The sequence below is a fragment of the Thamnophis sirtalis genome, unplaced genomic scaffold (assembly GCF_051295495.1).
Source record: "Thamnophis sirtalis isolate CommonGarterSnake01/CBP01778 unplaced genomic scaffold, rThaSir2_p1.2 scaffold_11, whole genome shotgun sequence".
Lineage (NCBI taxonomy): Eukaryota > Metazoa > Chordata > Lepidosauria > Squamata > Natricidae > Thamnophis > Thamnophis sirtalis.
This window is the reverse complement of record NW_028261391.1, coordinates 34,254,572-34,280,320: the sequence shown is the minus strand read 5'-3', so window position 1 is coordinate 34,280,320 and position 25,749 is coordinate 34,254,572. Positions and strand designations below refer to the sequence as shown.

Here is a 25,749-nt window from a genome sequence, read left to right as displayed (position 1 = left end):
TGGTATGATGATGTTCATAGAGGAAAAAATAAATCTGAAGAAACATTATTAGTACTGAAACAGACACTTTGTTACTATAATTATTTGTTTGGATTTTCTGAAAGCTTTGATAGCATTGAGGTACTTTGATTATATAGAGAAAATTAAAGAGGACAAATAACAAAACTAATACATGAAGGCAAAGTGAGTAAGTCGGAACCAACCTAGAAAGATGTGATTTGATCGAGATTCAATTCTCAAAGGCAAAGATGAGAATTTTAAAGGACACAAAAGCAGTTTTTGAATATATGGGATGTAGAGGAAGTAAAGATTTTCAAGGCTAGAAAGGTATTAATAGTGTCGTTGTAAACTAGATATAGCTATGTTTCCTTTTCTTTAGCTTACTATTTCTTATTTCTTTTTGTGCTCTACATAACATTTCTTATTCTGGAAGGAATGTGAGGTGTGTGCACATACAGTGTGGGCATATTCCCTTGAGGAGTTCATAGTGACAAGTTCTTTTCCCAAGGGAGAAAGATCACCCTAAGACAACAGATGACAAGGTTACAGGTATTGTTTCTTTGGAAACACTGCCAAATATGTTATAGTTGAAGGCCTTTAAAAGTCAAACCTTAATGCTGTTTACCTTAGGCCATTTCAGACACCTCTGTTCGCAGACTAAAATCAATACTTACTGTTGTACTCATAAATGAAACACAGCTGTGGTCCAATAGGTAATAATTCAGTCTTAAAAGCCAGTGGTTTGAAGGGTTTTTGAATCCAATTTAATCAAGAACTAGTACTCTTTTCTTGCACCAGGGTAAACAGGAAAATAATATTAGTTCTCAAAGTACAAAATATTCCAGTTTACTAATATTGTTGCAGTAGATTCATCATTTTTAAGCTTTTCAAATGTTTAATGAGAGTCTTAGACTTAGAGCTATATAATTATTTTTCAATCTTACTAGTCAATTTCACTGGTACAGACATAAGTTCATTGAAAAGGACAATTTTAAACGTGAAACCCTGTGATTGTTAACTGGTATCATTGTATAATGTACAATCAACGTAGACCCTAGGACAAATGTTATAGAGGTTATTAAAAGGAATGGCTGGAATGTGATTTGGAGTTTTCTGTTGTTTGTTAGTTTTCTTGTTAATACATGTTGAGGATTGAGAGTCCTGCTTGTGGATTTTTATATTTCCATGAATAGATTTAATATGAAATATAACAACAATACCTTATTTTAATCTGGGGGGGGGGGGGAGACTTTGATAACTCAAGAAACACATTTTGAAATAAGCAATAATAGATTTCCTGGATTTTTTTTACTGTAAAAAAAAAATCTGTGAAATTTGAGTGCAGATGTTAGAATGCATAAATATACCATGTTTGCCTGCCTCTGTTATATTTCCAAAGCTTTTTCTTCTCATGCTATATCAGTTATTGCATAATTTGTCTTGTTCCTTATCTCTTCTGTTGCACTTAGTCTGTTCTTTCTATGGCACTTTTTCTTCTTCATAGGATAATGGAAGTAACGGAAATTTGACATGTACTTAAAGAACCACTCAGTAACAATTTAGGTAATTCTTAAGATATTGTCTCCTGTTAGAAACAATGCTACTTTTCCAAATGCCCATGTTCATTTCTATCAGATTTATGGAAAGAATATGAGCAATGATTCAGTGAGCTGAGTAGTCAAAAAGGGAGTACCCCCTTTTTAGCCCACTATTCCCCAACGTTGTACCTTCCAAACATGAAAAGTACGAGTTTGGGAAAAGCTGATTTACCCCAATCAAATACATCTAATATATGATGCCAGATTGGGAAACAGCAGACTACATTTCCACATAGTTCATTCCAGAAAATTTCCTATACTCATCATCATGCTCAGTATAATAGTCTGAGCATGCCTTTCTGTGACATTGCTCAATTTCATAGCTTAGCAAAAGAGGTAGTCCAGAATTAGAGCCAAACAGTACACTTTTTTTCTCTGTTTACACATAAGAGAATAATCCTGTTGGAAAATATTTTAGCATCACTTTTTCTAAATAACTGCTGATGAATGAGTTAACATTTATTTTTTCATTCTTGGCAGAACTTTTCTAGTATATCTATTTTATCTTGAAAGCCAATGAAAATTTACCATGGATCCTTTAAAGAAAGTTTGCTATGTGGTTTCTTGAGTTTGTAAAAGTGCTTTCAAATAGTTTGGTTGTGCAATACTGAAAGGACCTACTGTGTTTAAGGCTGATATTCAGAAAAAAATACAGTCAACGTTTAAAAGTTGAAAGAAAAAAAAGAATGGATTTGCTTCCATGTCTGATTTTTTGGGGTAAATATTTATTATTTTTCCTCTGTATCTTCCTTTTAGTTATTTTAGTATTAATAGTATTTGCTATTCTAATAACTGTATTCTTAATTAAAACAAAAATGAGCCTTCTGAATGGATAAAAAAGATGAACAGATATAGTACAATTCAAGAGATTCTATCTTTATTTTATATTGTTCCTTTTGTTTTCCAAAAGTGATTATACTGAAAGCAGTAGTACACATATTGGATGCATAATCATGTAAAGTGGGCAAAAATAGGATAAATATAAAATCTATGACAAAATGCTGTTTTCAGTAGTAATAGTTACTCAAAGAAGAATATTTATTAGGCTAAACTAGGAGATGGGCATATTTATCTTACTTCATATTATGTTGTATATAGAATATGCTGTAGGTAGTAAAGATAATCCTGGAAAAAACATTTATTTCAAAGGATTTTCTTTTTTAGGCAGTATTTAAACATATTTAAGGAAGCTGACATGGATTGTCATTGAAAACTATATTTTCTAAGAAAACATAATTCACTCTACATAAAATAGCAATATTAGAGCCCTAAACAATTTATTTATTGCTTATGCTTTTAATTAAAACCTTGTGATTTTATTTTACTGGTTCCTTTTGTCAACAGGATTTTGTTTGGATACTATTTCTCTTACACTGTCTGCATCTGTTATAAAGATCAAAGCAATGCATAATGAAAAGATAGAAATTGTTTTACTAATGAATACCATTCCATCAGCAAAATTATACCATGTATCACTGAAAATACAACCTGTCCTGAAACTAAAGCCTTGCCACATTTTTTTCGTGGGCAAAAATATAAGTCCACCCCTGAAAATAAGCCCCCTATACAATCACCCCCTCCAGCCAGGCAGAGCACCGCTCGCCTACCTAGTGGTATCCTGAAGGCGCCAAGCCGTGGGAATGAGGTGGGGGCAAAGGCACTCATGGTGCTTGGTGTTTTCGGAGTATCGCTAGGTTGGTCAGCAGTGCTGTGCCCAGCTGAAGTGGGGGTTGCCGGGCGGCTGCTCCCTTACGACCAGGCTCCTGAAGACCTGGGCCCAGCTTCAGGGTCGAATGGTTGTGTTGCAATGTCGCAGCAGCAACACAGCAGCCATGAGGGGGCCATGCTCGCAAGCAGCCACCCAGCAACCCCCCTTTCCAGCCGAGCACAGTGCCGCTGACCGATCTAGTGGTACCCAGAAGGCACCAAGCAACGCGAGTGCCTTTTTGCCGCTCTCCGCCTCCTGCAGCTGGGCACCTTCCGAATGCTCCTAGAGTGAATGGGGCTCTGCATGGCTGGAGAGAGTTGTGGGCTGCATGGTTGTGGGCTGCAGAGCATACAACCATAGAGCATACTTCCAAAGCGGCATCCATCCGCCATGTTTTGAAAGCCAAAAAAACAAACAAACCCCAAGCAGCGAAGATGCCCTGGCTCTGCAGGTACTGTAGAGTTAGTCAAGGGCATCATGAGCCTGCGAGTCGTGCGAGTGGGGAGCGGAAAAGCCTCTCCAGCCATGCAGAGCCCCATTGACTAGGAGCATTCCAAAGGCGCTGAGCCGCAGGAGGCGGAAAGCGGTAAACAGGCGCTCGCATTGCTTGGTGCCTTCCGGGTACCGCTAGATCGGTCAGCGGCACTGTCCCCGGCTGGAAAGGGGGGTTGTCGGGCGGCTGCTCACAAACATGGCCACCTCATGGCTGCTGTGTTGCTGCTACGACAGTGCAACATGGCCATCCGACCCTGAGGCTGTGCCTGGCTCTTCGGGACCCCGGTCAAAAGGGAACAGCCACCCAGCAACCCAAAAATAGTAAGCCTTCTCCTTTAATAAGGCCAAGGCCATATTTCATGGATCAAAAAAATATAAGACCCTGTCATATTTTTGGGGAAACTGTATAATTATATTACATACCACCTACTAAGAAATCATTAATTAATGTGATGTAGAAATAGATTTTATACCAGAAGTCTAGTATAAGAAAATTATGGAAGTCTATTTCCTATTTCCATATTTATTCCATATTTATTTATGCATTTTGAATTTTGAATTATGCAAATAAATAATTTAGCATTAGACTAATCACTATCAATTGATGTTGGTTATTTATATTTTAGTACATTTGATTCCTGTTAAGCCAATTAAAGATGATGGTCTGCATTCCAAGAATCGAAAGAGAATAATGCCTAATCCACTAACAGAGCCACCTGCTATTGATCCTATTTATGAAGCCCAGTTTTATTGTAATGTTCCCAGCATCTCTGAACGCAGTATGGAAGGTAACTGCAATTTTGTTATTGATTGCTCTTCACATTTATTTGCTTAATTCTATTGCAGTTCTGAAACCTTGCTAATAGAATGCTCTCAAATTCCAAACAGAAAGCAGCATTTAACATAAAAGTAAAGACATTACCTACTAGCTTAAACTGGAACAGCTGCTCAAATATAATTTTGTCCCTCCCCCACAGGACTGATCTAGTCATGCTTTGCATTTAAAATCCTTAGAGGCTTTAAGTAGAATGAATGGTTTTTATAGAAAAGCATGCAGCTTCTGAATCTGAGCTGCAAGAATTAGAAAATGGATTTTTTTAAAAATAGCCCAATTAGCACTATTATTTATACGTAGTACAGCAGTAGTTTCCATTAGATCTGTACCTCATACAGATGTTCCATGCAGTCATGGGAAGTAGGTTATTTGATTTCCTATTTGATTACTCCAAAACTTTTCCATTGTTGTTCCCTGTGTTCGAAGCAGGGTTTCCCCCCCTAAATCAGTTAAAATGTCTGGTCCAGCCGAAAAGTAAAATGGGTATACATTTTGCTGCCCCATCATCACTACCAATTACCTCTGTTCTGTCTTACAGCCAGAGGATCTTCTCAGTATCACCAGGCAACCAATCAATAGCTCTGTCCATTGGCTTGTCAGAATTCACCCCCTCCTCCTTTCACCCATCCCCCTCTCTTTTCCCGGGCACCAGCTGTCTGGTGCAAAAGAAAGAAGATGGCAGGGAAAAGGAGCTTTTCATGCAGAGCAATGACCTGCATCAGCCCAAATTATTGACACTCTGAAGCGCAGCTGACAGAAAGAATATAAGTAGGGCTTGCATGAAATGCATGCTATTTCAATACCCAGTACCCTTATTAGCTGCTTTTTATATGATAATCAAAGTTGATGAAGCTGACAGGCATCCTGGAGTCATTGTGCTTGAAACCACAGAGAAAAAGGTTCTCTCTCTCCTTCACCATACACAGCACCACCACAAATACTTAAAAAAAATAGTTTTATTGCTTTTAAAATAATAATAAGAAAAGCAAAAGAAATAAAACACAAGAATTAAAACATTATCCAAAAAAAACAAACAAGAACAATAACAGATGTTTAAAGAAATAAGTGAAAATAAATGCAACAGAAAAAAATTAAAGCATAAATATGCCAAACCATGAGCAATTCCTATTCTATATATAATCATCTAATACAGATCATTATTTTCATATTATAACCCATATATAAATAAAATTCTTATATCTCCCCACTACACATGCTTGTCAACTGCTATTTGGGATCAGTTTGGAGACCTGATCATTTTAGGGGGAGAACCTCGTTTGAAATAACTTTCTTGTATTCGGGACTGAATGGCCCTTTCCTCCTATGGCAGCTTGTTGGCTGCCATAGGAGGAAAATGCTAAGTAAAACTGAGGAATAGGTTGGGAAAAAGATGAAGGCAATATTATGGGGACTTGGCAGCAAAAGAAGGATGCCAGTTCATGTTCATGAAATGGCTAAAAAAAGTTAAAAAAAGGTTCCAAATCCTACTGACTGAACTTAGAGCGAATTGTATCCAGTGAGTGAGTATAAGAGTGCAGCAGTTATTTCTCTATCATACTGTCAAACCTACTCAGAAGAGTTTATTTGGAGAGTTCTTGATCTAGCTTAAATACCTACTGAGTCATTTCATCTCCCTTGTTTGCAATATGTCTCTCACACAAAGAGTTTTATAATCCACCTTTAGTCACCTTTTGTGGAAAACGATCTCAACTGTTTCAATTGTTCAGTGCCAATGTTGTATGTTTAACTAAAGGTGTAAATGTATTATAAATTTTTGGAGTGCAATTGGAATTCTAAAAGGGTTCCCCATTATGAGTCTATTCTTGCTCTTTTTCTTATAGGTCATGGACCTCACTATTTTAAACTGATATCTGTTCATGTACTAATTCGCCATGGAGACCGATATCCTCTGTATGCCATTCCCAGAACAAAACGGCCAGACATTGACTGTACATTAATGCCTAACAGGTAACATTTCGGTATTACCGTATATTAATGCTTTTTATATTTTATTTCTGCACAAATAATGTTAGTCCCTGATCAAAATTCATAATAATTTTTAATAGAATGTCATCAAAGCTCAGACCTACAAACTTTTTCTAAAAGGATTCTTTCATGCTTCACCTCTATAGTGTTCTGCATATTTGTTCACACAATACTAGACTTTTATTTACACAATATTGATAATCTTATATTCTTATCTTCCTTTCGCTTTCTGTCATTAATCTCTTTTCTGCCACTTACTCCAAAATTGGTAGAATTTTTAACAGAGGTGACTCACAGCTGTAGAAAACATTTTAATCCTTTACTGAAAGCACTGGAATTTCAGCTGATTGGAAAGCAGAAAGCTGCTTTTCTGGTTTTCCTCCAATCAGCGCTAAAAGCACGTGTTGTTGAGCGGATGATTTGTTAGTACTTAATCATATTATACTGGTTTTATATTCTAGTTATTTTATACATAAGTAGAGATGAGCTTACAATTAGGCTTACAATTTAAAGATGCAGTACTGAAGAGGAAAAGAAAAAAAATATCTGTATTATCAATTGCAACATCTTAGATTTTCATAAATGGTTAAAAGAGGTTGCATTATTACATTGAATATAAGAGTGAATATAAGAGAAGTTGATGAAGAATAACACATTAAAAAGTAAAAATTAAAAAAGTAAAAAGGTTGTTTTAAGAGATAAAAGCCAATCATTTAATCATTCGTTTACTCATCCATTTTACTAGACTTTTTCATTTTTAAGGTAGTATATTATGCCAATTCTGTAGAAAAATATTCATTTCAAGTTATAAAGAAGCTGGATATTTCAGCAGAATGACAATTGCAAATAAACTAAGATTATTTCCAAACTAGAAGGATTCTGCAAGGAAGAGTGGGAAAATAATTACAAAGGCAAGAATATAAATATTCTTATCTGATAATAGAAGCTATTATTTATGTCAAAGGAGATAATACCAAGTACTGATTGAAAGAAAGCCCAAACATTGCACCTGACATATTTATACTGTTTTCTTACCTTGAATCTATAAATAACTGTTCATAAATAGAATGCATTAAAATTTGAAGAATGTTGTGTTTAACTCTGTAACATATAAATATTGTGTCTGTTTCTGTCCCTTCTGTTTCAATCAATGAGTCAGAATTCACAAGCATCTCAACTTTTCCATACAATTGTAAACTAAAATCATTTAACAGAGAACCAGAACTCAGTAACCTTTTGTGATAAACACATTTTCTCAAATAGAACGCTACTGTGCTGAAGTGAGTCATGCATAATGCATTTTTCTAGAATAGCCTTGAATAGAAGTAAATTGAATTGGCTCTAGTAAGCAATTACATTTTGTAATAAGATAAGTGATGAATAAGTTGTTAATTGCACTGATTGGATTTTTAATGAACTTACTTTAGGGAATGAAATATTAATTAAAGAGAGATAATTCAAAGCCATTTGGACATTTTATAGGACATGACAACTATAGTTCTAAAAATATCTGGTACAATAGTACTAGAAAAAAGTCCAAAGTTGTCAAAGGCATTCTTTGATAATATTGATTAAATCACTATTTTAATTCTTCTATGAAGTTGAAAAGTAACAAAGCCAAAGCAGCAAACCACACTGTAGAGACTTAAACTGTAGCTATTATTTATACAAAATTCTTTTGTTCTATGTAAAGCTAGTTACAAAACAAGATTGAGTTTATATCCCCTAATTTAGCTGTTATCCCCATGCAGTTGCTATTCTGACAGTGCAGTTGTGCAAGATTAGATGAGTGCTGTCCATGTAACCTGTGGTTTATGAAACATTTAGCCATTCTAAAAGTATTGTATGTTAAGTGAGTTTGGATATTTTGGCAGTGTTTTCTTTGTTCATTCATTAACCTTTTTTCATTCATACTTATATGCTTATCATGCAGAATAAGCTATGTTATGCAAAGCAGAAAAAAGGGATAGAAATCTACAACATTTACTTTGTCCCTTGCATGATATCCTTTCAGTCACTATATCTATACACTGCTTCATGTATTCATTTATATCCCACTTTTTTGAGGCTTTCCTGTACAACAGCAAATGACTTGCTTTTAACCCTTTACTTATTTTTATTTGTTTTTAATTTGATCTTTATTCTATGTATGTGCCGACCACTTACAGTTTTGTTTTGTTTTAGTCATATTTGCAGTCAGTCCACATTAATTCAGCACCATTTGTTCTTGACCTTATCTCATGTTTTATACCATACACATTTCTTTTTTTTTTTTTAAATATATTTTATTCAATTTTCACATTCCATTTGCAATCATTTATATACAGGGTATTTACTATAAGAAAAGAAAAAAAAAGAAAAAGGGAATAAAACGAACAAATAAAAAGGAAACACAACTCATCATTCACAACCCCACCTAACCCTTCCATCCTCCATACACCCCATCTACCCCCTCCAACTTTCCTTTCTCCCTCTAACACTCCCCTCCTACTTCCCTTTCCCCTCAAACCTTCCTTCTCCCCTTACTCCCCGGACACCCTCCTTACATTCCCCTTACTCCTTCCTTACTCCTCCCTCTTCTTTCCCTCTACCTCCCTCCTTGGTGTATGCCTTTATTCGAGTGTTGTTTGATCTGATAAAAGTAAAATGAACCAAGGAAAAAAAGAAAAAAAAAAGAAAAAAGAAAAAAAAAGGAACCACCATATATAAATACATTCTTGTTCTTATTAAGACTATGTTAACACCCCCCCACCCCACAAATCCCCATCCCTAATCCTCCCGACTTCCCAGGGCCCACACCTGGCACTACCTTCTGTCTAAAATATCTTGTATACATATGGATTAAAAAATAAAAGTAATATATCAAAAGAAAAAAAAAACAGAGAAAGAAAAAAAAAGGGAGAAAAGAAAAGAGAAAAGAAAAAAAAGAAAAAAAAGAAAAAAAAAGAAACCACTCTTTGTGTTGATCTCAGCCCCCCATCTTTATCTATGCTTAAATAGTATAAATCATTCTATCTATATTTTATTCTCGTCTCTTACTTCTTTGCTATTTACCCCAACCTTCTGTAGATTCTCCCGTTCCTCTTCCTAAACCTCATGATCCCTTCCGATAAAATTTAAGCAACGTGGTTCATGCCATATATTCAAATATAACTTTACAGACAAGTAATCAAACTTTCCCTTCTAGTAAAATTTAAACAGCGTAAATGATCTTTCTTTACCCCCTTTTCAAACAGTAATTCAAAATAATCTAGCCAAGCTTCCCCTTCTTAGTAAAATTAAGCAGCGTAGATCAAATATTACTTTACACAGGAATCAATTTCTATCTTAAGATAATTCCAACCGACTTCCTCTTCTAATAGGATTTAAATAACGTAGTTCATTCCACATGCATTTTACCCTCATCCCTTACTTGTCTGATATTTACCACTATCAAATTTATACTAGCATTTGTTTAAAATGTAACTCAGAGCGATTTCAACCAACTTTCCCTTCAAATAAAAGTTAAATAGCATGGATCATTCCACATATTCAAATAATACTTTCAGCAAGAGTCAGTTAACCTTCTATTTTAAAGTAGTCCCTTCTAACAAAGTTTAAACAACATAAATCATTCCGCATTCTTTTTACACTTATCTTAAGATAATCCCAACCGGCTTTCTGTTCTAATAAGCTTTAAACAACGTAAATTTTACCCTCATCCCTTGCTTGTCTGATGTTTACCTCTATCAAATTTATGCTAACGTTAATTTAGAATCTAGCTCAAAGTAGTTTCACCCAGCTTTCCCTTCTGATAAAAATTAGTCCGCTTTTTCTACCGGAGAGAGGTCTCAAACCCCCATTCAGTCCTCAACTTTAGCAAGCATTTTGAAATGTCTAAATTCTCGATCTCCGTTTTTCTGCTTCTCCGAGGGAGGAGGGGCTACCCCCTCCATCTTGCAGCCACATGGCCAGCCGCTTGCCTTCTCCTTCCGCTTGTCTCTCCTCTCTTCCAAGCGCGTCAGGAAGTCCCGCCTTCAGAATCCTACAATAGAAATCTTGAGCCTCCGAAACAGAGTTAAGACGAAATCTTTGATTCTCAAATGTAACCGTGATACCGGCAGGGGCCTCCCATCTGTATCGAATCTGTTGACTCCTAAGCTCCTTAGTTAAAAAGGTGTAGTCCCTTCTTGCTTTCAGCATCTGAAAAGGAATATCTTTGAAAACAATCAGGTCCTGGCCGTCAACTCGGAAACTGTTATTATGAAACTTTTGCACAATCGCATTTCTAGATTCTTTTGTAGAGAAATGTATAATTATGTCCCTCGGGAGCTGTCGCTGTTCCGCTATCAATGAGTTCTGGCGATAGATTTTCCGAATCTGCCAATCAAAGTTAAGTCCCGGGCTCCCCAGCGCATGGCTGAAGGCTTCAGCAAAGGTCTGTTTCAAATTCTCTTGCTCCTTTTCACGGAATCCTCTGACTCTTATTGCAAATGCCTTCCTATTAAAATTTATCATCATAAGCTGTTCTTCGTTATCTCTAATTTTTTGTTGTAAAATTTGAATATTGGTAGTCAAATTAAAATTAGCCTTCTCCAGACTTTCCAATTTGTTCTCTATTTCAGCAGAGTAATCTGACAGGGCAGACACGGCTGCAAACGTATTCGCCTTCATTTCATTAACTTTAGATTTTAAATCATCATATAGTTCCAATACAAATTCCTTAATTTCTTGCTTAAAGGCATTAAACATTTTAAAGAGATATTCCTGTGTTAAAAATTCTCCAGTAGAGGGCATAGGAGACAAAGGCTGTGTTTCCAGTAAAAATTCTTTAAATTCTTTAGACACATTTGTAGCAAGACGCTTCTTTGACCTGGGTGCCATAATAAATAAACAAGTAAGCAGCGCTTCGCTCCCCTCTATTTCCAAAGAAGAAGAGTTTATTTTGTTAAGGAGCGGTCTGCAGGAAGATAAAACCGGCTAAGTACATCCAGTATCAATCATCCACGGAGAGAAATCGCCATTTTGAGGTCTATTTAGACAAAGAAGTCTCTAAGACGAATGGTGCTGGTATTTAAGATAGTAATAAAAGCATAAATCTCACAGGGGTGGGACCCTCCCGTATCAATTCTAGCTTGAAAAAACTTTGTTTTGTCCTGGGGGGGGGGGGCTAGCCTGTCTGGGGCTGCCAAAAAAAAAAAAGGCAGCTGAGAAGAACTGGCTGGAGATAAAAGCTCCGCTCCGGCTGGATCTAATCTCTTTCCACAGCCAAAAAAAAAAGAAAAAGGCTGTGGCTTACGAATAGACCCTAGTCTACGGAGCTACTCCCTGCCCCTTTCTTAGCCAAAAAGGGGTGCTATCTATGATCTTATTTAGATATACAAACCAGATCTCTGAGGAGCTCGGTGGAGCCCTCCTCGGCAACAGGCCACGCCCCCAGGAAGTCCTACCATACACATTTCTTAAATACATTACACTCCGAAGAGTTTCTCCTTACATAACAGATTGTCATTTTCATTTAACAAAGTAGGTAGAAACAACCATTTTCCCTTTTAAAATTTTTTTTTCCACAAGCTCTATGCTAACTTATGGGTGTACATACATCAGTTTCCCCAACTTTAGATAGTATGCTTGCTCTTATTTTTGCCATTTATATATTGTATATGACTTCTTTTACTCTACTTTCTCCATCAACATGGAAGAGAAAGTTTTGGAGTTGGTGAGAATAGAATAAGCTGAGAAAGGAAACCAGAAGAAGACAGCAACTTCCTTTATCATTGCCAATGTTGGGGGAAGCGGAAAGGCACAAAAAAAAAAAAGAGAGAGAGAAAGTAAAATTCCTAGGGTTTGGATTGCATTCACTGGTTATTAATTATTTAGAAATTGTGTCTACTTTTCCTAATTCAGTCCACTATCACCAATAATTCGTTATACAGTAACTAGTAATTTCCAAGATTCTGAGAATTTTTTTTTCAAGGTGGAAAACCTTGTGTGATAAACACTTGACAGTCCTGTGGATGAATTCAGCGAGGATTTGACTAACAAGTGGATGAGAAGCATAAAATGAGGAAAGGGAAAAGCTTAACTCTCTCCTGGAATATGAGGAGCTTTTGTGGGATAAAGTTTACTGGGCAGAAAATTCCTGATTTTATGATGGAAGTGTGCTCCTAGTGGATACTGATTAAATGGTCTAGTTCCGTGATGGCAAACCTATGGCATGCATGCCACAGGTGGCACATGAAGCCATATCTACTGGCACGTGAACTGTCAGCTCCAGCGCACATGCGTGTGCCGGCCAGCTGATTTTCAGCCTTTTAGAGGGCCAGGGGAGGCTGTTTTTGCCCTTCGAGGCTTCAAGAAAGCCTCTGGAGCCAGGGGAGGGTGAAAAACGGACCAATGGGCCTACCGGAAGTTCAGAAATGATCTGTTTCTGGATGTTTCCCAAGGCTCCAGAGGCTTGGGAGCAGGGGAGGTGAAAACGGAGACCCTCTGGAAGCCAGAAATGGATCATTTCTGAACTTCCGGTAGGTCCATTGGGCCCCTTTGTTGCCCTCCTCAAGCTCCAGAAGCTTTCCTGGAGCCTGGGCAGTGCGAAAACGCCCTTCCCCGGCGGAAATAGAAAGTTTAGCTTGGAGGTGAGCAGTGCGATGCATATGGGGGGGATTGTGCGTGCATGTGGGGGCATGTTTTACATTATGGGTGTCTGCATGCTTGTGTGCTATTGCATGCGCACGCTCACATTTTTGGGAAAAAGGTTAGCTATCACTGGTTTAGTTGGTTTGCAGAGCAGCATTGGTTGGATTGACTATATCAACTTTTAATTAATGTATGTTGTAGGAAAAAGGACAGGATAGTCAGCAGACATTACAGCTCCAGGTTTGGTACAGGGGGTGGATAGATTATTTAAGGAATTTGGGGGGATATGCATTTTGGGAGCACCTGGTAGAGCAATGAAAAAGGTCTGACAATAGGTTTTGGGTTTGTTATTACGTTCATCTAGGAGAAGAGAGAGAGGGAGAGTATTTTATTTCATTTAGCTTGTTGTTCTTGTAATCTTTTATTCATTTTCCTTTTAAAAATATATTGTAATTACCATGTTTTGATAGTTGTGTGCTGCCTAGAATTGTTGGAAGTTTCAAGGTTACATATAACTCATATAGATCAAAGACTTCAAGCACACAGACATCTGTGGAGTTCTTAAATTAGAAAAAGATTCATAATTGGTAAGAATGCTAAATACCACAGATAACAATGGACAGCGATGAAGTGAACTGAAATAATATAAAGTTTTATTCTCTGACCCTCAAAAATAAATGAAGATGCATAGTATGCTAGAGAAGTAAAAAGGAGTTTAATTTTAGGGAGGAAAATAATAATGAACTTAGACAAGATCATGTTATCTATTTCTATGACAACACAGCCAGAATACTTGAAACACTGTTTTTGCCAGTAATGAATGGCTTTAAAAACTGAACAGTGAGTACGAAAGAAAAGACAGAGCGAAGATAGATACCTTTGGATTATGACCTTGGAAATAATAACTAAGAAAACAAGTGGACTTCAAGAGACACCAGTCAATCCATTCTGTTTTAAATAAAGACTAGAATAGGATTTCATCAAAAAAGCAGAACTTCACAAACTGGGGACATGTAATGCAAAGAATTATGAACCAAAAAAAAAAAAAAAAGCAAACTTTGTGTTTGGCAAAATTGTAAGAAATAGAAAGACAGGTGACCAGTGAATATGAGGATAAAAGTGATAATTGGAATGACTTCAGAACATCTGTAGATTTCTGCTGGAGATATATCAGAGGTTAGAGGTTTAGAGGTTTATTCGATATATATGCCGCCTTTCTCCCAAGGACTCAGGGCGGCATACAACATTAAAAGAAACACATACTACAAAAGTTAAAAAGAAATTAAATAGGATATCCCCAAACCCAATTAAAATTAACAATGACACATTTTTTTAAAAGAATTAAAATTAAAATTAACAATAATCAATACTTTGATTTGTTTTGTTCAGGCCAGTCTGGCTTGCTGGAAAAGCCAACTTTTTAGGGCGCGTCGGAAGGACTGGAAGTCGGGGATTATACAAAGCTCCAGGGGCAGCTCATTCCAGAGGTAAGGCGCTCCCACAGAGAAGGCTCTCCCCCTGGGGGTCACCAGTCGACACTGTCTGGCTGATGGAACCCTGAGGAGGCCAACTCTGTGGGATCGCACTGGATGATGGGAGGCTACCGATGGCAGTAGGTGGTCTCGCAGGTACCCTGGGCCTAAGCCATGGAGCGCTTTAAAGGTCATAATTAGTACCTTGAATCGCACCCGGAAGACAACCGGCAACCAGTGCAGGCCGCCTAAAAGGAGTGTAACATGGGAGTACCTGGGTATCCCCATGACAACCCGTGCAGCCGCATTCTGGACCAATTGAAGTTTCCGGGTGCTCTTCAAGGGCAGCCCCATGTAGAGAGTGTTACAATAGTCCAGACAAGAAAGGACAAGGGCATGAGTGACTGCACAAACATCCCGATCCAAAAAGGGGCGCAACTGACATACCAGGCAAACCTGGTAAAAAGCCCCCCTGGTCACAGCCGTCAGGTGTTCTTCTAAACTAAGCCGCGTATCCAGGAGGATGCCCAGATTGCGGGCCCTCTCTGAGGGGGCTAAAATTTCTCCCCCTATCATCAACGATGGAACACGATGCACAAATCGGGATGATGGAAACCACATCCACTCCGTCTTGGAGGGATTGAGCTTGAGCCTGTTCCGCCCCATCCAGATCCGCACTGCCTCCAGGCATCGGGACATCACGTCGAGGGCATCGTTTGGGTGGTTTGGGGTAGAGATGAAAAGTTGGGTATCATCAGCATATTGATGATACCGTACCCCAAAACCACAGATGATCTCACCCAGTGGTTTCATATATATGTTGAACAGGAAGGGTGAGAGAACCGACCCCTGGGGCACCCCACAAGTGACGCGCCTCGGGGTCGATCTCTGCCCTCCTGTCAACACAAACTGCGACCGATCCGACAGGTAGGAGGAGAACCACCGTAAAACGGTGCCCCCCATTCCCAACCCCTCGAGTCGTTGCAGTAGGATACCATGGTCGATGATATATCAGGATGGCGATACATCAGAATATATTTATCTACATAGGATAAATAGGAGTCAGAAGTCAGATTCAACTTAGGGGCACTTTGGTTACCTCTCAAGTTATATATTTATGAATTAAAGGGTAAGATTGCATATTTAATAACTTTCACATTATCCTATTTTATGGAATTTAAAACTGAAGAGTCTTTCTGGAGGCTCAAGCAAACTAACAAAATACTTTTCTCATTGTGCGTAGATAGCATCATCAATCTCCACACTGTTGCCTGGATACTGTTAATTGGCCATTCAAAAGAAAGATTCTTAATATGTTTTTTTTTAATGGAAACGTAATTAACCAATGAATGTACTTTTAGCTGCTTTGCATTTCTTTCTTTGCATTTCTTCAACTCTATTCTTTTCTTGTGAATACTAGCATGCCTAATGAAACTTCTAGAATATGGGAGTGCAGGAATAATTTCTTGAAGTACAAATGCTTCCACATATTGCCTTTGAGGAGTAGTTTTTCATGACTATATGTATGTTAGCATTAGCTTAGATTTATTGAGACATAATCAGAATGCTTTCTAACCAAAGCAGTACTGGTTTTTCATGAATTGTAAATGCTAGTGTTTAGGATATACATAATAATGAAGTGCTTCTTAAAAGAGCTTCAGGTTTTTTAAAAAAATACATTTTAATGTAATATTTAATTGGAAATTAAAAAGCCTTTTCAGTTGTTTTTAATATAGTTTTTAGAAAATTTGTTGTAAATTCTTGTTGTTTTATTGTACTTCATACAAAAGTATACAGATTATGCAGTATGATTTGTGTGAGCAGATATTTTATAAAGAACATTGAAGAATATTCTTACAAGCGATGAATTATAGTCAAATGCATAACAAATTCTGAAATGTTGTGTATAAACAATGAGAAGAAAATAAAGTTTGTTATATTCCTATTTGTTTCAAATTATCTCTGACATTTTTCTGGCTAAGAATGCAGTTACAACTTTACTTGGATGGAGCTTGATATGAAGTGCAAAATGTTTCTTTATTCTTAGACCTAGTTTGGAGACAAAGTGAAATTTGATTACATGTATGGATCACTTTGTTAACAGATAGGAAATCATGTGACTGTTAATCTTGCTGGATCTGTTAGAAACTTTTGATATTGCTGACTGCAATATCAGTCAGGACTTGGTTTATATATTTGGACTACTACATTAGATTGGTTTCATTTCTATTTTTGAGGAATAGTATATAGTCAACCAAGCAGAGAAGTCATTGATTTCAAATACAGGTAGTCCTTGACTTACGACCACAATTGAATCCCATTTTTCTGTTGTTAAATGAGACATTTGTTAAGTAATGTTTTTGCCCCATTTTACGACCTTTCTTATCACAGTTAAATGAATCACTGCAGTTGATAAGTTGGTCACATGGTGGTTAATTGATTCTGGTTTCTCCATTAACTTTGCTTGTCAGCAGTTGATCACATAATTTAGGACAACTAAATAATGTTTCCTTTATAACCGCAAAAATTATGACAGATTTTTTTTCAAATGCCCCTAGAAAAAAGGAATGAACTATATTGCTGTTGCAATTAAGTTTTTTGCTTCAAATTTTCTCAACTCTTTATGGGGTAAAATTAGGGCCACTTTCCAACAGCCTGATAAAACAAGTTACCGTATTTTTCGGAGTATAAGATGCACCTCTTATCTCAAAAAAAGAGGCTGAAAATCTGGGTGCGTCTTATACACTGAATACAGCATTTTTTGCCTCCCAAAACCCTGCTCCCCCTTCACCAAAATGGCCGTGGATAGCTTGTAGGAAGCTTTTAGAAAGCTGCTGGGGGCTGGGGAGGGCAGAAATGAGCAAAAAATGACCCATTTTTTGCTCAATTTTACCCCCCCCCCCAGCCCCCAGGAGAACTCTATAAGCTTCCTAAAGGCTATCCATGCCCCCCCCCCTTTTAATGAATGGCCCTGTTCTTCTGTGCACTGTTTGGAGAGTCCAAGCAAGGGTTAAATTTAGTCTAGTCGCCCAAGGACCTCATTGAGGTCAGTTTAAAAACTCCGTCCAGCCCAGTTCAGACATGTTTTGGAGAGTTCTTCAGTTTTTGTGCGAATAGACTGGAATTCTTCTTAATTAGTATAGAGTTTGTTATTTTTGTAATTGTTTTTTTTCTGTAGTTAGCTAGCAGTTTCTTTCCTGCTTCTCTTGTGTTGAAAGTGAATGTGAAGACTTCGGGGCTTTGCGGGTCCGCTTTTCTCCGCAGAGCTTGCTGTTGCTGGAGTGCTTATCCAGCTGCTGCTGGCAGGTGCGGGGGCGGTAGGAGGCTTCCTTTCCCCCAGCTGTCTATTCAATTGACTGTTTGTACCGGAGACATCGGAGGCTTTTGCTTGCCTTTGACAGCTCCCTCATTACCCAAAGATCATGGCCGCCATGTTGGAATGGTTTTTCGCGTGCTTTTCAGCCGGACCGTTTTCCATTTGCCGCACTTTGCCTCACAGAGTGGAGATCGCCTCTGAGGAGTGCTTAGCCTTCATTCAGGGCTCTGGCAAGGCCTCCTCCCCACAGAAGACCATCGCAGAGCGGCTTAGGAGATCTTTGGCCCCACTGGTCATACTCCTGTCCCGTAGGACTATCTGAAGGGTGCAGCGGAGCTTGCAGCTCGCACCGGTGCCAATGTCCTACTGCTCATCTGTGAAGTCGCCTTCCGCCACAAGAAGCAAGTTCGCCTCCCATTCTGCTGCCTGTTAACACCATGGCTGACAGTAATCTAAAAGCACCAGAGAAGCAGATTGAATCCGCGTCTAAACGCAGTAGGCCACAGCCCCCTGACAGGGAGGGTGGCAGTAAGGACACCAAGGGAAAGGGAACACCCAATCCCAGAGGGGGCAAGGCCTTGTCTAAGGCTGAGGCCCGCAGGCATAGGTCTTTGGAAAAAATCTTTGAAAGAGACTGCCTCTTTCTTCTGGGCACCAATCCCGGGGTTCAAGTCCCTTACCACATCCACAGGTGGCCCATACCCATCCCTCTCTTCGAAGGGACGTTTCTCCTTCCCTGGTGGATGAAGGATCCCAGGGCTCCTCTCCTGCAGCTTCCCTGGGTTACACAGAATCCTCCTCCTTGCAGGAGGAGCTATGCCCCTTCGCTTTTTCCATTGATGAGGAAGAATAGGAGCCCTCAGGGCATCAGGACAGAGGAGTTGCAGGCGGTGCAAGGATCCACCGAAGTTCAAGAGCCCGATCTGTCTCCTGCAATGCAAAAGGTCATAGAGCAGGCCATTGAAAGGGGCATTGAGGCTGGCTTCCACAAGAGGCTCGCAGCTCTCAAAGGTTCTTCTACCAAACTGCCCCAGAAGGCCAACCATGGGACTGGGCTCAGGGACCCCTCTCTGGGCACTTCCATCACCACAGAGGAATCTGTCTTCGAGGAGGATGATATAGGGGAAAAGGAGTTATCAGAGGATGAAAATCCTTCCCCTGACAAACCTGCCTTCACTGACTTGTTCTCTTCCTCTCTTTTCAAATCAATCCTGTGCAAAGCTAAGACTTTCACTGAATTAGGCACTCCCAGCCAGGGAACAGCAACTACCTATGGATCTCAGGATATGAAGGAGTGGCTCTTCAAGGAGAACGTTCCTGTGCAGGAACTGGTGCCTGTACCAGAGCTGTTCATGAACGTTGTTTAGCGCCAGTGGGCGCAGCCTGGTTTACTAACAAATTGCAGTGGGGCTGATTAAAACCTCTATTCGGTTGAAAGCAACCTAGAGGATTTATTGAAGCTGTCATGGGTAGATGCCCTGGTTATTTCTCTAACCTCCCACTCTGCCCTACTAACTGACCTTCTCGAAGGCCTTAAGGCCGAAGATAAGAAAGCGGAGAAGGCATGCCAGAAAACCTACCAGGTGGCTGCCTGGTCAATTAGGGCATCCACCTCGGCATCCTTCTTTACTAAGACCTCATTGTTTTGGCTTTAGCAGTTGAAGTTGAATCCTCCCAAGGAGGGTTCAAGATGGAAGCATGATCTCAATAAAATAATCGCACCTGTCAAATATTCAGCTGATGCTTCCATCAACGCCTCCCAGGCATTAGCTTCCAATGTTACTTCACTCCATCTGCTGTGGCTCCACACTGGCAGGCGGACATGGCCCAAGAGATCCTGGTACGCGGACTTGATCAGCCTTTCCATTTGCAGACCATGGAAGACACCTCAGGAGCTTCTCTCCCTCAGTCAGGGGGCAATAGTTCATCCAAATCCCAGTTGGCTCCAGCTGGCTGTCAGGCACTTGAGGGAAACTCCTGAAGAAGGGCAATTTTTCAGACAAGGTCATCCGCACCATCCATCCACGACTAGGATTTACGACGCCACTTGGGCCGCCTTTGCTACTTGGTGCAGGGCACATAATGTAGACACCGTCCTGGTGACCATTCCGCAACTGCTAGACTTTTTGCTGTAAGGGTTGGATAAAGGGTTATCCCCCAGTACACTTCGTCGCCAGGTTGCAGCTCTCGCTACCATTTTGATGAGACATTCATCGGTATCGTTGACACAGCATCGTCGGGTGAAAAGCTTCATCAAGGGCACCGCCAATCTGCATCCGCCTGTAATTCACAGGTTTCCTTCATGGGATCTTTTGCTTGTCCTGCGGGCGCTGACAAATCACCGTTTGAACCCATACGTTCCATTCTTGTTAGCCAGTGGGACACAAAGTGTAAACTGTGTAAACTGTAAATATCATTTTGGGGAGGATTGCAGAGGGCAAAACCTTATTTTTTATTTTCCTCTTCAAAACTTTGCTGCGTCTTATACTCTGGTGCATCTTATACTACGTATACGGTAGCTTTAAAATAGCCTTTTCGTAGATATCCAGATGTGTTTTCCACTATATTGCTGAGATTAGAAGCTTCTCTCCTTAGGATAGAAGCCGAAGTCTGGCAAATAATATTTTTCACTGGCTAAGGCTCAGCTTGATGACTATGATGCTTTTCTTAGTAATTGTTTCAGACAGGTATACTATAGATTCAAGTAGTGGAGAAATGTTATAAACAAATTGCACACCTGTGGCCTTTCCTGTGAATAGTTTCCAAGATCCTTGCTTCAACAATAAAATCAAAGTGGTGACTAAGTAGTAGATTGGGGATATAGAATTACAAAGGAACCTGGTCAAACTATCAGGTTTTATTGATCTAGTAGCAAACATTCAAGATACTACCCTGCAATTTACCTAAAGCTGTGTGTTATTCTAAACGCAGGTAGTCTTTGACTTACAATCACAATTGGGTCTGAACTTCTGTTCTATGGGAAGCAGTTGTTGAACAAGTCACACCTGATTTTATGATCTTTTTATCATTTGTGTGAATCACTGAGGTTGTGACTCATGAAGTCATAAGTGAATCCAGCTGGGAAGGTCTTAAATGGTGATTATCTGATGTCATGATACTGTTAACTGTTGTAAATACATGCCAATTGCCAAGCACCTGAATTGTGATCATATGACCATGGGGACAGTCATAAGTCACTTTTTCAGTGCTGTTGTAACCTTGGATGATTATTAAATGAATGGTTGCAAATTTAGGACTACCTGTGTCATCAGGCCTTTTCCAGCCTGCTTGAATGCTCTTCCATCAGCTATCTTATAAACATTAAGAAATTGCTCATCCATAGAGAAGCTTTGCGTATATCAGTCGGGGGACGATGAATCATTAGAGCATATATTCTTAAATGCATAATATTACTTTATATTTTTATAGGTTGGGTTTGTTTTTTAGTTGTAAAACTAAAGAGGCATTTAAAAGTTGGGTGGCCTATAGATGAAATAAATAAATATATGTTAAATAAGGTTAAACCAACCGGTAATAGTGAAAATACCTGGCAACTCTGACACATTTTATAAATATTAATTTTTAGTTGCCAGGAGCCCAATATGGTATATATGTTTGCAAAATACTTTTCTTTAGCGTCTAGAAACCATTTTAATAAGGCTAACATACAGGTGAAAATCAAAAAATTAGAATATCGTGCAAAAGTTCATTTATTTCAGTAATGCAACTTAAAAGGTGAAACTAATATATGAGATAGACTCATTACATGCAAAGCAAGATAGTTCAAGCTGTGATTTGTCATAATTCTGATGATTATGGCTTACAGTTCATGAAAACCCCAAATCCACAATCTCAGAAAATTAGAATGTTGTGAAAAGGTGCAATATTCTAGGCTCAAAGTGTCCCACTCTAATCAGCTAATTAAGTCATAACACCTGCAAAGGGTTCCTGAGCCTTTAAATGGTCTCTCAGTCTGTTTCAGTAGGAATCACAATCATGGGAAAGACTGCTGACCTGACAGTTGTGCAGAAAACCATCATTGACACCCTCCATAAGGAGAGAAAGCCTCAAAAGGTAATTGCAAAAGAAGTTGTATGTTCCCAAAGTGCTGTATCGAAGCACATTAATAGAAAGTTATGTGGAAGGGAAAAGTGTGGAAGAAAAAGGTGCACAAGCAGCAGGGATGACCGCAGCCTGGAGAGGATTGTCAGGAAAAGGCCATTCAAAAGTGTTGGGGACTTTCACAAGGAGTGGACTGAGGCTGGAGTCAGTGCATCAAGAGCCACCACACACAGACGGATCCTGGACATGGGCTTCAAATGTCGTATTCCTCTTGTCAAGCCACTCCTGAAAAACAAACAACTTCAGAAGCGTCTTACCTGGGCTAAAGAAAAACAGACCTGGTCTGTTGCTCAATGGTCCAAAGTCCTCTTTTCTGATGAAACAACTTTTGCATCTCATTTGGAAACCAAGGACCTAGAGTATGGAGAATGACTGGAGAGACACAAACTGTAAGATGCTTGAAGTCCAGTGTGAAGTTTCCACAGTCTGTGATGATTTGGGGAGCTATGTCATCTGTTGGTGTTGGTCCACTGTGCTTCATTAAATCCAGGGTCAACTCAGCAGTCTACCAGGAGATTTTGGAGCACTTCATGCTTCCTTCCACAGACGATCTTTATGGGGATGCTGACTTGATTTTCCATCAGGACTTGGCACCTGCCCATACTGCCAAAAGCACTAAAACCTGGTTCAATAACCATGGGATTACTGTGCTTGATTGGCCAGAAAACTCGCCTGACCTGAACCCCATAGAGAATCTATGGGGCATTGCCAAGAGAAAGATGAGAGACATGAGACCGAACAATGTAGAAGAGCTGAATGCCGCTATTGAAGCATCCTGGTCTTCCATAACACCTCAGCAGTGCCACAGGCTGATAGCTTCCATGTCATGCCACATTGAGGCAGTAATTGTTGCAAAAGGGGCCCAAACCAAGTACTGAGTACATATGCATGCATATACTTTTTAGAGATCTGATATTGTTCTATGTACAATAAAATCCTTGTTTTATTGATTGCATGTAATATTCTAATTTTCTGAGATTGTGGATTTGAAGTTTTCATGAGCTGTAAGCCATAATTATCACAATTATGACAAATCATAGCTTGAACTATCTTGCTTTGCATGTAACGAGTCTATCTCAAATATTAGTTTCACCTTTTAAGTTGCATTACTGAAATAAATGAACTTTTGCACGATATCCTAATTTTTCGAGTTTCACCTGTATATGTTTATTTCAGTATTGTTTAAATCATTTTGCATGGTTATATTTTATGGTTGTTCAATATACATGAGTTCTTGGCCAATATGGTAATAAAGCAAAACTGAAACCACTTTTTAGTTAAGTAAATGATTTATTTAAATTGTAATTATGTGTAATAGTATCTGAAGTTAAATGAAAGCAGTTTGGCACCACCTTGTGGTATACAGTAAGTATTTTAAAAATTCAGATAAAAAACTAAACACTAGACCTACTTGTTTTAAGTGTTTCTTGTAATTTCAAAACTTTAAAATAAGATGACATGTAAATTAAATTATTTTTTTAAAAAAATTAACTTTTGAATGTACAGCACTAGAACTATATAACTTTTCTTATTTTATAACATAAAGTTTACTTTTTTAAAGTATTTTAAAATTCCCTACAAATTAATAGATTAAAAAATATGAATATCAAAGTTATTTAGGTGCACAGGTGTTCATCTACATGGTTCTGTATTTCATTTTCATAAAGAGTATTTTTTTTTAGTAGAAAGTATGCTTTTGTCATGAAATTCTCTGAAGTCTCTTAATTAGAACACATTAATCTTTACAGTTTCTTTTATACCCTTAAATAGCTGTTTTGGTTAATCTCTTTTAGAAAGCCTTCCCATCCTTTGCTTGAAGCTTTTATTAGCCATATGTCTAAAGGATCAGAAGCCCAAATGGATGGATCTTTGAACAGCCTGCCTCGATACCCAAGCCATTCTCTGTGTGAAATGGGAGAACTTACACAGACAGGTAACTATGTAAAACTGGTTTTTATTTTCATTCCCACCCCCCCCCACCCCCCCAAAAAATCAGTATGGAGGAGATGCTTTTATTTTTTTTCTTAAAAGTTTTTGAAAAGACTTCAAAAATATTTTAAATGCCTTTTCGGGAGCATATTGATCCCCAGCATAATATAGTTTCTGTAAGAAATTCTCATTTCTCCTTCCTTGTCTGAATAACTCTTTAAAACTAGCATGGTATCCATTTTTAAGCCATTTTGTATTTGACTGGTCAGTTGAAAGTTACTGATATATAAAAAAAGACAAACCTTCCATTTGGTTTGTAATCTACAAATACAATGCTAAAGGAAAAAGGGATTTAAGAGAAAAAGTTAACAGCATCAAATTTTCTAACAGTCGGTGTTAGTTGGGGGGCAGAGATCGTCTGCTCGTTACTAACAGTCGGTGTTAGTTGGGGGGCAGAGATCGTCCCTGAGGCCCCTAACATGTGGGGTACCCCAGGGTTCGGTCCTATCACCCCTACTATTTAACATATACATGAAACCGCTGGGCGAGATCATTCGGAGGCACGGGATAAAATACCACCAATATGCGGACGATACACAATTGTATCTGTCCGCCCCGTGCCAACTCAATGAAGCGGTGGACGTGATGAACCAGGGTCTGGAGGCCGTTAAGAACTGGATGAGTGCTAACAAACTGGTACTCAACCCGGATAAGACCGAGTGGCTGTTGTGTTTCCCCCCCAATAATTTGGCTACTACACCAACGCTTAGGCTGGGGGGTCAAATTCTATACCCCTCAGATAGGGTCCGCAACTTAGGAGTCCTCCTGGATCCACAGCTGACTTTTGATCACCAGCTGTCGGCTGTGACCAGGGGGGCATTTGCCCAGGTTCGCCTGGTCCGCCAGTTGCGGCCCTACTTAGATCGGGGGGCTCTCACAGCAGTCACTCGAGCCCTTGTGATCTCTAGACTGGAATACTGCAATGGGCTCTACATGGGGTTGCCCCTGAAGTGCATCCGGCGACTACAGTTAGTCCAAAATGCAGCCGCGCGAGTGATAGTGGGCGCACCACGGTTCGCCCACGTTACACCTGTCCTCCGCGAGCTGCACTGGCTACCTGTTGGTCTCCGGGTGCGCTTCAGGATACTGATGACCATCTTTAAAGCGCTCCATGGTAGTGGATCTGGGTACTTGAGAGACCGCCTTCTGCCGATTACCTCCCTAAATCGACCAATTAGATCGCACAGACTGGGCCTCCTCCGAATTCCATCTGCCAGTCAATACCGACTGGCGACCACGCGGAGGAGAGCCTTTTCTGTTGCTGCCCCGACCCTGTGGAACGAGCTCCCCATGGAGATCCGCACCCTCACCACTATCCAGACCTTCCGCGCAGCCCTCAAGATCTGGCTCTCCCAGCAGGCCTGGGGATAGGCTCCTAATTACCCGCCCGAGTGTTTGACTGCTGAATGAAAGTTGGGTTTTTATTACTTTTCTGTTGTTCACATATTGTTTTGTTTTGACCTTGCACCTCCCCTTCCTTGTGGTTGTAAGCCGCCCTGAGTCCCCTCAGGGAAAAGGGCGGCATATAAATCCCAATAAATTCCTAAATTCCTAAATTCATGCTTTAAAGACATTAGACTTTGGTGGGGTTCCCTTAATTCTTCAGTGTGTTT

The 25,749-nt window shown here is 39.3% G+C and overlaps 1 protein-coding gene across 1 annotated transcript in view; it reads left to right on the top strand.

Moving 5' to 3' along the window:
• Positions 1-25,749, top strand: part of PXYLP1 (2-phosphoxylose phosphatase 1) — a 49,930-nt gene that overhangs the window by 18,937 nt on the left and 5,244 nt on the right. Inside the window, exons 3-5 of the mRNA XM_087725495.1 lie at positions 4,428-4,589; positions 6,478-6,604; positions 23,941-24,080. Of these exons, the coding sequence (XP_087581621.1) occupies positions 4,428-4,589; positions 6,478-6,604; positions 23,941-24,080 (429 nt within the window). The remainder of the gene's footprint in view (positions 1-4,427; positions 4,590-6,477; positions 6,605-23,940; positions 24,081-25,749) is intronic.